The 13729-nt window shown below is 47.7% G+C and overlaps 1 protein-coding gene across 6 annotated transcripts in view; it reads left to right on the top strand.

Moving 5' to 3' along the window:
* The first annotated feature begins 1293 nt into the window (after positions 1-1293).
* Positions 1294-13729, top strand: part of PGBD1 (piggyBac transposable element derived 1) — a 34767-nt gene continuing 22331 nt past the window's right edge. For 3 of the 6 annotated variants that reach the window (XM_034660064.1, XM_034660061.1, XM_034660057.1), the window contains exons 1-3: positions 1294-1509; positions 7698-8107; positions 9216-9365. In XM_034660064.1, coding sequence (XP_034515955.1) covers positions 7712-8107; positions 9216-9365 — 546 coding nt within the window. In that variant the 5' untranslated portion in view covers positions 1294-1509; positions 7698-7711. Of the gene's footprint in view, positions 1510-2842; positions 3086-7697; positions 8108-9215; positions 9366-13729 lie in introns of those variants that run through there. The other 3 variants (XM_019793024.2, XM_034660058.1, XM_034660060.1) reach the window with 3 other exon arrangements.

Below are 13729 nucleotides of genomic sequence, written 5' to 3'. Positions count from 1 at the left end.
AATTCCTGAAACTAGAATGAACGAGACAAAGGCATAGGCACGTTTTCTAAGGTTTGATTCATTTGCCAGATTGCCCTCCAGAAAGGTTATACTAATCTGTGCCTTGCGTTCGCAGTTTGTGAAAATGCCCGTTTTTCCATACCCACATCAAACCTGGGAATTACTCTCTCGCACATTTGACAATCTGGTGCATATGAAAGGAGTCTGTTTTTTAAGGGGTTTTGAAGAATACTTTTCCCATCAAAGTTGAACATCTACTAGAATGTGACTTGGACATTTATAACTCTGATTTTGTGAACAGCCATGCTCACATTTTTCTGGATTTTTCTATTAAACCGCAGTGCCCTTAAAAAATAGGGGAGCTGTATATAAAATTTTGAAGGCACATGATCTTTGACGGATCCGTTCCAATGTGTAGTACTTAAGCTGGCATCATAAAAATACGTGAAGATATTGTCTGTTCTCTGCATTCCCGTATATCCATGACTTTTTACACACACAGACGCGTGTGCCCATGTACTGTAAAACAACAGGGATAGGGGCGCGTGGGTGGCACAGCGGTTAAGCGTCTGCCTTCGGCTCAGGGCGTGATCCCGGCGTTATGGGATCGAGCCCCACGTCAGGCTCCTCTGCTGTGAGCCTGCTTCTTCCTCTCCCAACTCCCCCTGCTTGTGTTCTCTCTCTCACTGGCTGTCTCTATCTCTGTCAAATAAATAAATAAAATCTTAAAAAAAAAAAAAACAGGGATGGTTAGGTGAACTGGGGTGTGTCCATACAATGGAAACTATTAGGCTGTTAAAAAATAAGGTGAAATGGAAAGATCTCCAAGCTAAACAGAAAAGGCTGAGGTGCAAATTCATGTTGTGATCCCGTAAGTGTTAAAAAATATACAGCTACATATTCACTAAACTGGTGTTTGTTGAGTGCTGCTCCGTAGTGTCCGGGAAAACGTACACAAAATATTCGCAACGGTTACTCTGGGGATGGGGCACTTTTCATTTCATCGTCTCTACGCAGCTTGAGTTTCTATTGGGCATATATAACCTGCATATTTAAGTTTTAGGAATTTGTGCTGCTTGCTGTATTGTCATTGTTCATGTCTAACCAGCAACCGCAGAGGAACCTAAGAGTCTCGGCTTTGCCTTCGCCATCTGGTTTTTCATTGAAACGATTTGCAGAGATGAGGGGCCTGCTCGGGTCTTCGGGACGCGCCTGCGCGGGGCTGGCGGCGGGGGTCCGCCCGGCGCACCAGAGAGAAGCGCGGCTTCGATCCTAGAGAGGCCGGGACCGCGTTCCTAGAAAAGCCGCTCCTCGGCTGCCCGAGCGGCGGAAGGAGAAGCTTTGGAGGCTCGGGCTCTCTGCTCCTCGAAGTCTGTGGAGAGGCCGTCGCTTCTCCGCTGAACGCGTTCCTTGAGCTTTTGGTCCGCTGACCAGTAGTCGGACGCGCGCTTGGTGCCTTCGGGGTGCCCCTCTGTGCCTGCTCCGACCGCCGTGCTGCCCGGACACCAGGTGGGGGCCGCGCTCGCCGGGGGTGTGCGGACCGGGCCTGTGACCCCGGGGGGCGGAGACGGGCTCTGCGGACCTGGCCTCTGTCCAGCGTGGGGGTGGGTGGTGGGAGCCAGAAAGGGACTGGATGGGCACGGTGGGTCGGGCTGGCTCTCCCGCGAATGGCCTGGTGGACAGAGGGGTTTCCTCCGTCTGGACAGGAGGTGTAGGGTGGTGTTTGCGCTGGGACTTGGGAAATGTGTCCTCCTAGAAAGGCAGTCCTGGCCATGAAGGACAAGGTGGGTGGGAAAAAGTCGAGGTCAGCATGGCAGTACGTGAGGAGTTTGCAAAGAGGGTAGGGACTGTGTCTTTTATTTCGGGGTTAGCGTTGTGTATGGAAAATAATGACGTGCTTGGTAGCTTATCGAATGACAGACAAACCAGTAAAAACCCAGGGAAGGTCAGATCCTGGGGAGTTTGAATCCAGTCCAAGGAGAAGCGGTTGAAACCCTCTTTTTGGTGGGGGAAATGTGTTGAACACGGTCCGAATGGTGCTTTAGGAAATATTAATGCGGTGATGAGAGTGGACTGTGGGGCAGGGATACCTGCCGGGGAGCCGCCCGCGGAGCCCGGGCGATTCGAAGAAGGACGAGGCACAGACCAGTTAGTTGTGAGAGAAACGAGGGAGCAGGGGACGACCGCAAAGAGTGCCCTCGCCCGGAACAGCTACAGCTTTGCATATGTATTGGTGGTAAACCATCAAAGAGAAGGGTAACCAAAGGGGGTCTCGTGGTCTGTAGCACACCCTGGTTGAATGAGGGCAGCCCTTCACAGTTAATGATTCTTCAGGGAGTCTTCAGCGAATAGTAGTACATCGTGGGGAAGGTCACGGGAGTAAATGATGTAATAGGTGAAGCCTATTCTTACCCAAGTTTCTACGGACCCTAGGGCTATCATCCGGAGCAATCAGCTTTCCGATGGGGCGGCGTGCAGCCCTGAGCGGACCAGGTGTTTCCGCGGCTCCTTACCTCAGGGTGTTGGGCCCTGAGCAAGCCGGGCGTTCGCGGCTGCTGTGCTCTGACGTCCACGCTAAAGCCCCCGGGGCTCACAAACGTGTTTTCCTACTCTATCTTTTTTAAAAGATTTTAATTTTATTTTATTTATTTATTTGACAGAAAGACAGCCAGTGAGAGAGGGAACACAAGCAGGGGGAGTGGGAGAGGAAGAAGCAGGCCCATAGCGGAGGAGCCTGATGTGGGGCTCGATCCCGGAACGCGGGGATCACGCCCTGAGCCGAAGGCAGACGCCTAACAACGCTGCCGCTCAGGCGCCCCTCCTGCTCTATCTTTAGCATAAGCTCTCAGCCAGGCCGCTGCGTTTCCCCGTTTTTCTTTTTGTAGGAGCAGGAAGGCGGGACGTGGCCACTTGGCGCTCCATCACTGGGAAGACTTCTTTCGCATCTGAGGACTACGCACATTACAAACAAAGATAAAAAGCAGTAGTAGAACTCCTAGAAGGCTCGTACCGTTGTTGTTAAGTCACCGGAAAGGCTTTAAGGGGGACGGTGCCCCAGCAGTATTTTCCGCCGAGCTTACGCCCGGTACGTTTTGTAAGTGGGCCCGAGTGACGCCCTGAATGGTATGATGTAGCTGTTTAGCATCAAGAGTTAAATCGTTACCATAACGGTTAGATAGATGTCTCCGAATTGTGTCCCAAGGAATTTCGGTTGCATTGTAAGGAAAGGGAGTAACACAACATGTGACGTTCCAGTCACAAAGAAGGTGCATGTCTAATTTAATATTTTGTATTTCATCTCCTAGATATGCCATAGTATATTCTAGATCTGAGAGCCGTTCACTTATCTTTTGATCAATAATAGTTTGTTGACTCCATGCCTTGCTGACATTGTGATGCCAGTCTTGTACAAATCTTGTCGTTTGTACTGTTTGGTGCAGTGCTGTTCCTGCCACCACAGCTGTGGTGGTGATGGCAGTAATGCCGAGAATGGCCATGATAAGGAGTCCTACAAGCCTTTTTGAGCGTCGGACCCACTTATGTAGGACTGCTAACAAGGCATGCATGTCCGGAGAACTCTCCCATGGACAGGGATGTTCAATGGGTATCCATATTCCGACTCTCCTTCGTGCTAATAAGATGATTGACTGGTCGGTATTTATATTATGATTTAGGCAGGTATATAACCTGCAATTTGTGCAAAACTCTTTTTGGGACATATCCAATTTAAGGGGTCCTACCAGCAACACATACGGGTCTCTCACACAAGCTTGAATATAGTCCTTATCGACCGTCTGAAAGTTTAAACTATACTTTTCATCTTTGAAGTAGGTCCCATTCCAGATCCTAATAGGGGCCTGTGCCGCAGCAAGTTTCCATAAGTGTTTTTGTCTTTTGCGGTAATCCCTAAAAGGAGGGGGGCGGCTAACCCATGTGAGGTTAGCTGTGGGGCCATTGGAAATAGTATAAATGGAGGTACGATTGAATACATGCCATCGTAAGGTTCGATGATGGGAGCACTGCGAACCCCTTGGGGGACCAGTCCGTACTACTCCAGAGGAATCATTAATGCACTGGGATGATTTGTTCTGCGTTCCTCCCGATTGGGTTGAATCCCTTCATCTGACCACACTCTGGCTGTTTTACATTTTGGTATCGCTGGGATTTCAATGTTTTCTTCGGTAAAATTGTAGGCAAAGCCCACAGTAGATACCAAATGAAGTTACATTTTGGAGGAATTAACACCTCCGGGAGAGGTCACCAGCCATCCCTGGTTTAGCGGTCTTAAGCAATTTTTGTAATGGCCAATACATATAGGTCTCGTATTAAAGCCCAGTGTGATATTAATTTCTTGTGCTTCTTCTTTAGGGAAAATCGGGAGTCTAGGGTCTGCTGTTCCTGGGATCCATTTAGATCCATTAATGTATACAGGGACAGTATCATCATCCCATTCAATTGGCCTGCTAAGAGGGGGATTAGGTACATAAGCCCAATAATTGGTGGCTGGTGCCTGTGGCAGAGGGGAATACTTAGGGCTGCCGTCAATAAGGCCATCATGGTAACAGCCCTATTGCCAGGGGTAGAGGGGCGTTGTTCATTGTGCAGCACTTCTGCTTTCTGGGCCAGCTTCATGATCTGACCCCATGGGGGCATCTTTGCCGTCTCGGTTCCTGGCAGTGTGATCTTGGTGGTCTGGAGGGTGAGGCCCTTGAAACTGATGACTTGGGGGAAAGACTGGGAGAATTATTATTTCGATTGTTTTTTCCCTGTTGTATTTTTATTCTTTTTTTTAAAGATTTTATTTATTTATTCGACAGAGATAGAGACAGACAGCGAGAGAGGGAACACAAGCAGGGGGAGTGGGAGAGGAAGAAGCAGGCTCATAGCAGAGGAGCCTGACGTGGGGCTCGATCCCATAATGCCGGGATCACGCCCTGAGCCGAAGGCAGACGCTTAACCGCTGTGCCACCCAGGCGCCCCTGTATTTTTATTCTTAAGACGGCATTGGGTGCAAGTATGCCCGTTTTTTCCACAGTTGAAGCATTGTCCCTTTATTTGTTGTTAAGGCTGCCATGGCCTGAGCTAGAAGTCAGCTTTGTAGGTCTCGGAGCCTACACCGTGGCATAATTTGACGTAGTCAACAAGAGTGCCTTTTCCTTTCAAAGGGGCTATAACCTTTTTGTAATCTGAATTTGCATTTTCTTGGCCAATAATTGTAATAAAGTGTCTCCAGCTTCTACATTATTGATCTTTTAATAGCTTCCTGTAATCTTCCTATGAATTCAGTGTAAGGCTCTTCAGCTCCTTGAATAAGCTTTTGAAACGAGGCGTTAGCAGTAGATTTAGACTCGGTTTTTTCCCAGGCGTGTAAGCAGCATCTGCGAAGCTGTTCTGTAGCTTGGTTGGTCATCTGCAGTTGTTGCCGTACCTGACTCCAGGGTCCTACCCCCATCAGTTGTTCTAAAGAGACAGGGATGTTATGAGCTCGGTTATGATCCGCAGCAGTCTCTGCATGATCTTGCCAGCACGTATGAAATTGTGAGAACTCCCCGGGGAATAGGATGGTCTTCGCTAACGGAGACCAGTCCATGGGAATTAGTCGGTTGCCTTCCGCAATGCCCTGAATAAGGCCCAGAGTGAAGGTCGAATTAGTACCATAGTTTTGAACTGCCTGTTTTAACTCTTTGAGAACTTTGAAGGGAAAGGGTTCGTGCGTGGCTTCATATATTCCTTCCGGGTGGCTGGGATCTACCCCGGGAGGCAAATTGTAGAGCATCTAAATCTCCTCGTTTGGCCAGGAGTAAGCCTTTTTGGACCGCTGAAAGCGAGGATCGAGATTGTTCCTTATATAATGGGGCTGTTGCCTGCTCTTGTGAGAGGAAAATACTATTTCTTTTTGTAAGTGAAGGTGGCAGTGGAAAACCGTCCATTTCTATGGGAGGAGAAGGAGGAGGGGGAGGAGAAGAAAAGAAGAAAGAAGAAAGGAGGAGGAGGAGGAGGAGAATATAATAATAATGCTGCTAGGTCTACACTGCCCTACTCTACCCTACCTTGCCTTACCCTACTCAAGCTACTTTTCCAGCCCCTTCCCTGCCCCTCTCCACTTTACTTCACACTAATCAGGCTCCAAATCAATAGCAAGCTGAAACCTCTCTAATGCATCTATCTTCTGCACACTTGCTATTCGTGCCCTACTTTTTCCCATGCTTGCAGATCTAAGGTCTCCAGCGTGGGAAACCATGAACAGTATTCTCCTATGACTTTTAGTAAGTCCGGAAGTTTGCCCTCGATAACCTTAACTCTCCCGCTTAGGAGTTGCCTCGGAAGACAGATGTAAGGGCGATAATGATCTGTGCTCTGAAAATTACCCATACCCTGCTAAAGTACCCCGACTTATCAGCGGGAAACATCCAAGACCTTGCTTCTTTATCTCTCGGGGCTCCTCCTCCATCGTAATTCCACGTCCCTGTTCAGGCGCCAGATGCCACACACATTACTGTAGTCGTGAATGTCAATGGTAATAGGGGATAAAAGGGAGGGAATGGCTGAGAGAGGTATTTCGGAGGAAGGATTGACTGGACTCAGAATGATTGTGTAGAGAGGCAGGCTTTGAAGCCTGAATGCATGGGGGATGGTGGTGATGCCACTGGAAATGGGGAGAACAGTGAGTATAGCTTTGATGGGACTCGGATTTCAGCTTGGGATGTGTTGAAATTATGACCTAGGAGAAGCTGGAAGGCATTCTACTGGCATTTTAAGATGTGAGTCAGGAATGTAAAGGCGAGTTGGAGTCAGCCAGAGATATGCGTATTCTTGGAATAGAGATGTACTGAAATTGGGATTAATGAGATCACAAAAGGGAGAGAAAAAGAACTTGAAGCATGTGTTTCAATTTTTTCTTATATTTTAAAAAGTGCCTTAAAACATCCTCAACTTACTATTTTTCATGATTCATTGGGTTGACTGGGCATTTCTACTGGCGGAGTGACCTGCGGGTGCGATCATCTGGGAGCTAGGCACTCTGGACTTCAGTTGGGCCCCTGGATTCCAATCCACATGACCTGTGTCTGGCCAGCTGGGGCTTTCTCACGGCAGGGCAGGCTCACGGCAGTGCGCCAAGGGCCGCAGCACACTTCCTCTTGCAAAGCCATTTCTGCCATGTTCTCTTGGCCAAAGCCAGTCAGAGGTCAGCACAGATTCAAGGGAAGAAGAAATACACTCCACCTCCTGATGAAAGGAGTGATAAAATCTCATCCTAAGAAATTTTAGGGGACAGGAGACTTTAGAAACAGTCTCCCTCCCCTGCATTTGAGGTGGAATATTCTGTTGGAAGTACACAGATGAGAGTGTTTGGCTCTGCCATGGATAAAATTCTCTCTTCTCTCCAGCCGAAATAGAGGCTGCCCAAGCAGTCTTATTGTTGACCCTACTTCCCTCACATCGCTTACTTTACATCCCTTACCTCCTGGCTCAACCCCCTTAGGGTTCAAGATAGATTTCTGATTAATCTCACTGATAACATAGGCAAGCAGACTCAGTTTCTGAGCGTGACTTAACGGGGGGGGGGGACAAAAATATAAGTATGTCTCATGGAATTTTGAAGCTCTTGCAACTTTATGTTACCCATTCTTATGCCTTGGATGTGGGAAAACATTTTTGAAGTGTAGACCTGGGCTAAGCGAACCTTTTCCTTTAAGCCTTTAAGCTCAGCATGGATGAAGCTTTGCCAGGCCCCGCACCTGAAAGTGGAGACAGCCTTGTGAAAGTGAAGGAGGAGGACCCCACGTGGGAGCAGACGTGGGGCTCACAGGAGAGCAGGTGCCGCGCTCGGGAGCTCTGCCGTCTGCGCTTCCGGCAGTTCTGCTACCAGGAGACTCCCGGACCCCGCGAGGCGCTGAGCCAGCTCCGGGAGCTGTGCCGACGCTGGCTGCGGCCCGAGACCCACAGCAAGGAGCAGATCGTGGAGCTGCTGGTGCTGGAGCAGTTCCTGACCATCCTGCCGGGGGACCTGCAGGCCTGGGTGCGGGAGCAGCAGCCAGAGACCGGGGAGGACGCGGTGACTGTGCTGGAGGGTCTGGAGAAAGACACAGGAGACCCACGACAGCAGGTTAGGGAACATCTGTTTTTAATTTTGTTTTCAAATAATTTATAACGGACAGAAGTATCTGGGAAAGTAGCACAGAGAACTCCTGTGTCCTCTTCACCCAGTCCTGACGCGCCCCCTCTTGGGGAGCGCTACCCCCATCCTCTCCATGTATGCGTGGGTCTGTACGCGCTCATGGTTCATGTTTTCTTCAACCGTTTGAGAGAGATTTGGGGACACCATACCTCGTTATGTAGGAACACTTCAGTGTGCAGTATGTATTTCTGAAGAGCAAAGGCATTCTTTCGTATAACCAGAATACAAAGATCAAGTTTTAGGAAATTAAAATTGTTGTGGTACTATCATCTACACAGTAGTCCTTGTTCACATTTTGCCATATCATCCCAGTAGTGTTTTTATGGCAATTTTACCCTGATTGAGGCTACAGTCCAGCATCACACGTTCCATTCAGTTGCCTTTACTTTAGTCTCCTTGAACCTGGAACAGTCGCTTGGTCTTTGTCATGATATTGATATTCTAGAAGAGTACAAGCCAGTTATTTTATAGAATGCCCATAAATTTGGGTTTGTCTTCTATTTTCGCATGATAGGATCCAGCTTGTGCATTTAGGCTGGAATCCCACAGAAGCTGTGTTTTCCTTAGGGCGTCCCATCAGGAGGCACACAGTGACGGGCTGTTCCATTACTGACGAGGTTAAGGGGGTCTGTCAGATTCTATGTTATAAAGTTCCCATTTTCCCCCCTTGTCATTAGTAAGTAATCCTTGGGAGAGGTTTGAGATCGTGCAGACACTCTGTTCCTCAGTAAATTTCCATCTGCGAGGGTAAGCATCCATCTGGGTTTATTCTGTTTTCTTCTGGGCACAGATTCTGTGTCTGCCTTGTGTCTTGTTTGTCACGATAAGCCCAGCGTGCAGAACAAAGTCTGAATCTTAGTACATGTGCAGCCCTTGTTTACCACATGGGTGAATCTCTGCGTGGCTCCTCTGTCTTACTCGCTGCTGCTTTACAAGATTAAATGGGGCTCGTCTGGTGTTCTGGAAAATGTCCCTAACTGCTGTTCAGTCTGGTTCCCACCAGGATGCCTTTTCAAGGTGAATCTTTTGTCCCCAGGCTTCTGTCTGTACTCAGGGACAGGACATGTACCCACTGGCGACAGAATTTCAAGGAGCCTCTTTGGAGTGTCAGAGCCTCCAGCTCCTGCCCAGGGTGACTACCCTGGAGTGTGAACCCCCGGAGCTCTGCCAGGAGAACCCCCAAGAAGTAAGTGGTGAGTGCCGGCAGGTGTTCGTTGTGGACGCTGGGAGCAGACACTGTTTATCTGTGTCCTCCACTTTTTAGATTTTGTTTTTTCTTTGTCTCACCCTGTATCTAAGCAAGCTTCTAAGGACGTTTGGAATTGTAAAATGTTGGAATCCTAAGATCTTCTTGTCCAACCTCCTTACCAATAGTTGGGAAAACCAAAACTTAGGTTGTTTAATGACTTGTCTAGGGTCGACAGAGGCAGAGCATCTGGAATTCAGGTCACCTAACCTTCTGACCAGAAGTCTCTCCACTACATTCCTCTGCTCTACACATCTAATTCTATACTTGTGGGTGTTTTAAATATATGGTGGCTTTCCACAAATTTACCTTTTTCCCTTAGTAACATTTTCTTCGGTAGTCTCCCGGCTCAAATCTTGCGTGATTTTAAATGCAGCTTTGGGGTTCAGCAGGTTCTCTCTGTTTTCCATTTGAAGTGCAGTCTCCTGTGTGCAGGACTCCCCCACTTTCCATCTCCAGGCTTCACCTCCAGGTAAACCACCCCAGCTGGTGGTTATTGTTCAGCTCGTGCAGGCCTCTGGCAACAGGATAAGCCATGCAGAGAATACAGTTTGTGGTCTGCAGATGGATTGAGAACAGAAAAAGTACGCAGAAGGATCAAAGAGGAGACCTTAGAACTCCACAGTGTGCTGTTTTTTAACCTCTGGTGAGGGGTGCTACTAGTTTTTCCCCAGAAGTTGAAAACTTGACTCTCCTCCCGAAAAAAAGGGTACATGCAAAATTATGCATATGATTTCAGAGGGTTCATGATTTACCCCAGTCATTGTTTACCAGTCACCACATTGGAAATCTGTGAATACTGACATTTTGATAGTAAGTGTGAATAAATGGCTCATGTGATAAAATCACCGGAGGTAGATGGAGTGTATCGGGCTCACATTACCCACGTTGTGGAGCATAAATAGGCCTTGATAGTTCCCGGCTTACATGGCTGATGGTTGTATCGTATTTCCTCAGCCATGAAAAAGCAGCATTACGTAAAGCCCCAGCATGGTTTGTTTATGTGAAGAAGCTGAGAGGTGGTAGGGAGCCCCGCAGCAGGTAGACATTCCTACTTACCTAGGAGACGACGAGCATTCATCTGCTGACAGCGGTTTTGTTCTGACTGGAGGTGGGAGAGGGGTAACGAATGGAGGTGGGCACCTGTCAGAATGGTGAGAATGATAACTGACTGAAAGATAGCAGCGGTCATAGGATGTGAGATTCTTCCACATACGCGAAAGCTTAAAAGCTGCTGAGAGGACTCAGAACCAGACCCCATGGGTGCTGTGGGCACAGTGTGGCTCCTGTGGTCTCCCTCATCCCCACAGGGAGGCACCACTGCTGGGGTGTGTGTGATCGCGATGAGAATGCCTTCTGGGCCCTCAGCAAGCATGCTCTGTCATTTTCAAGTGCTTTTAAAAAATACATATCCTTTTAGCTCCTCCTGAATATTCTAGAGACTCTAGCTAAAGGCTTACCTACCAGTTATAATCCCAGCACACTTCTCCAGGTTACCTGAGATCACATGAACTGGAGACCAATTTCCTGGGCTATTGGCATCCCCTCTTCCTGTGCTGGTATTTTCAAGGGACAGTGAGTCAAGCAGCATGGCTAAAGGGCAGGGTTTGTTTAGCGAAAATGTGGGGAGGAATGGGGAGATCAGGTGGAAACATCTTGCAGGTTGTTAAAGTTTGGACTCATTAAAAAGTTAGGTGCCAGGGCACCTACGTGGCTCAGTCAGTTGAGTTTCTGCCTTCGGCTCAGGTCATGATCTCAGGGTCCTGGAATTGAGTCTCACATCTGGCTCCCTGCTCAGTGGGGAGCCTGCTTCTCCCTCTGCCCTCTCCCCGCTCACGCTCTCGCTCAAATAAATCTTTTAAATGAAATTCTTTATGATGACGTTTTGCCATTTTAATTACTGTGTCTTGGTGTGGACCTCCTTAGGTTGATCTTTTGGGGGGATCTCTTGCCTCCTGGATCTGGATATGTTTCCTTCCCCAGATCAGAAAGTTTGCAGCTGTTATTTCCTCAAATACATTTTCTTCCCTCTTTTCTCTCCCTTCTCCTTCTGGGAACCTTATACTGTGAATGTTACTATGCTTCATGGTGTCACTGACTTCCCTAACTCGCCTATTGTCATTTTGCATCATTTTTTTTTCACTTGCATCGCTTGATTAATTCCCATTCCTCTGCCTCCATATTGCCGATTCATTCTGCTTCCTCTAGTCTGCTATTTATTCCATCTAGTGTATTTTTCTTTTTTTAAAAGATTTTATTTATTTATTTATTTGACAGAGATAGAGACAGCCAGCGAGAGAGGGAACACAGGCAGGGGGAGTGGGAGAGGAAGAAGCAGGCTCATAGCAGAGGAGCCTGACGTGGGGCTCGATCCCATAACGCCGGGATCACGCCCTGAGCCGAAGGCAGACGCTTAACCGCTGTGCCTCCCAGGCGCCCCTCATCTAGTGTATTTTTTTTTATCTTCATTTCTCTTTGGTCTCTTGCGGTCATTTTGTCCTTTCCTTTGGGATGTATTCCTCTGTCTCCTCATTGGGTCTCCGAGTCTGTTTCTGTGTTAGGAAGGTCAGCTGTCTCCTGCTCTTGCAGATACCGGTCTTGTGAGGAGTTCCTGGAGTGCGTGCAGTGCGGTGTCCCGTGCACCGGAAGCTGGCGCTTCGGGAGTCTTCTGGCTGTTGCACGTGCCCTGCTGTTGTGGCTCAGCCTCCTCTTCTAACGTCCAGTTGTCTGCGGCGGCGCTCTGCCTGCTGTGGGGTCGGTGCCTGCCGTCGCGCTGCCTGCCGAGGGCGGTGCCTGGTCTCTGTAGTGTTTCGGGGAGCAGCCTGGGGATGCCTTGGGCTTGAGTTGAGTCAGACCAGGCGTTTGCCAGAGACGCAGGAGCAGAAGACTGCATGTACTTTCCCTGCATTGTAGCTGGAGAAGTTTTCGTGGGTGAGGGGCCTGCAGTCAGACCAGCTCTCTAACCCCAGCGGGGCCATAGCTGGCGAGGAACGTACGGTCATCTTCCCCTCTCCACAGGGCAGGAGTCGCTTTGGGTAAATATGCAGTAGTGTGATTCCTGGATTATAGGGTAGATCTTTTAACTTTTTGAGGACCCTCCATAGTGTTTCCCACAGCGGCTGCACTAGTTTGCATTCCCACCAACAGTGCAGAAAGGTTACTTTTTCCCACATCCTCACCAACACTTGCTTCTTGAGTTTTTGGTTTTAGCCATTCAGACAGGTGTGAGGTGGTATCTTGTAGTTTTGATTTGCATTTCCCTGATAATGAGTGATGTTGAGCATTTTTTCACGTGTCTGTTTGCTATCTGTATGTCATCTTTGGAGAAATGTCAGTTCGTGTCTTCTGCCATTTTTTAATTGGATTATTTTGTTGGTGTTGAGTTGTATAAGTTCTTTATATATTTTGGATAGGTCATTCATAAATATCTCCTCCCACTTAAATAGGTTTTTAGTTTTGTTGACTGTATCCTTTACTGTGCAGAAGCTTTTTATTTTGATGAAGTCCCAATGGCTTAGTTTTTGCTTTTGTTTCCCCTTGCCTCTGGAGACATATAAAAAAATGTTACAGACAACATCAGAGACATTACTGCCTGTACTCTTGTCTGGGATTTTTGTGTGTGGTGTCAGAACATGTTCCGGTTTCGTTCTTCTGTATGTGCTGTCCAGTTCTCCCGGCACCGTTTGTGAAGACACTGCCTTTCTCCCATTGCACGTTCTACCTCCTCTGTCGGAGATTAACTGACTCTAAGATTGTGGGTTTATTTCTGGGATCTCTAGTCTGTTCTGGTAACTCATCTGTGTATTTCTGTGCAAGTACCATACTGTTTTAATTAGTACAGTTATGGAATCTAACTTGAAATCTGAGATTGTGATACCTCCAGTTTTGTTCTTTTTAAAGATTTCTTTGGCTATTTGGGAACTTTTGTTGTTCCATACACATTTTAGGATTATTCTAGTTCTGCGAAAATACTGTTGGTACTTTGATACGGATTGCATTAAATCTGTAGATTTCATTGCATAGTAAGGATATTTTAACGATAATTCTTCTCCCACTACATGAGGACGAGTATCTTTCTGATTGTGTCATTGTCAATTTCTTTTTTTTTTTTTATTTTTTTTTATAATTAATTTTATTTTATTATATTATGTTAATCACCATACAGTACATCCCCTGATTCTGACGTAAAGTGATGCTTCATTAGTTGCGTATAACACCCAGTGCACCATGCAATACGTGCCCTCCTCACTACCCACCACCAGTCCATCCCCTTCCCCCACCCCCTCCCCTCTGAAGTCCCCAGT

The sequence above is a fragment of the Ailuropoda melanoleuca genome, chromosome 5 (assembly GCF_002007445.2).
Source record: "Ailuropoda melanoleuca isolate Jingjing chromosome 5, ASM200744v2, whole genome shotgun sequence".
Taxonomy (NCBI): domain Eukaryota; kingdom Metazoa; phylum Chordata; class Mammalia; order Carnivora; family Ursidae; genus Ailuropoda; species Ailuropoda melanoleuca.
Note: the sequence above shows the minus strand (reverse complement) of the source record. Positions and strands in the feature narration are given on the sequence as shown.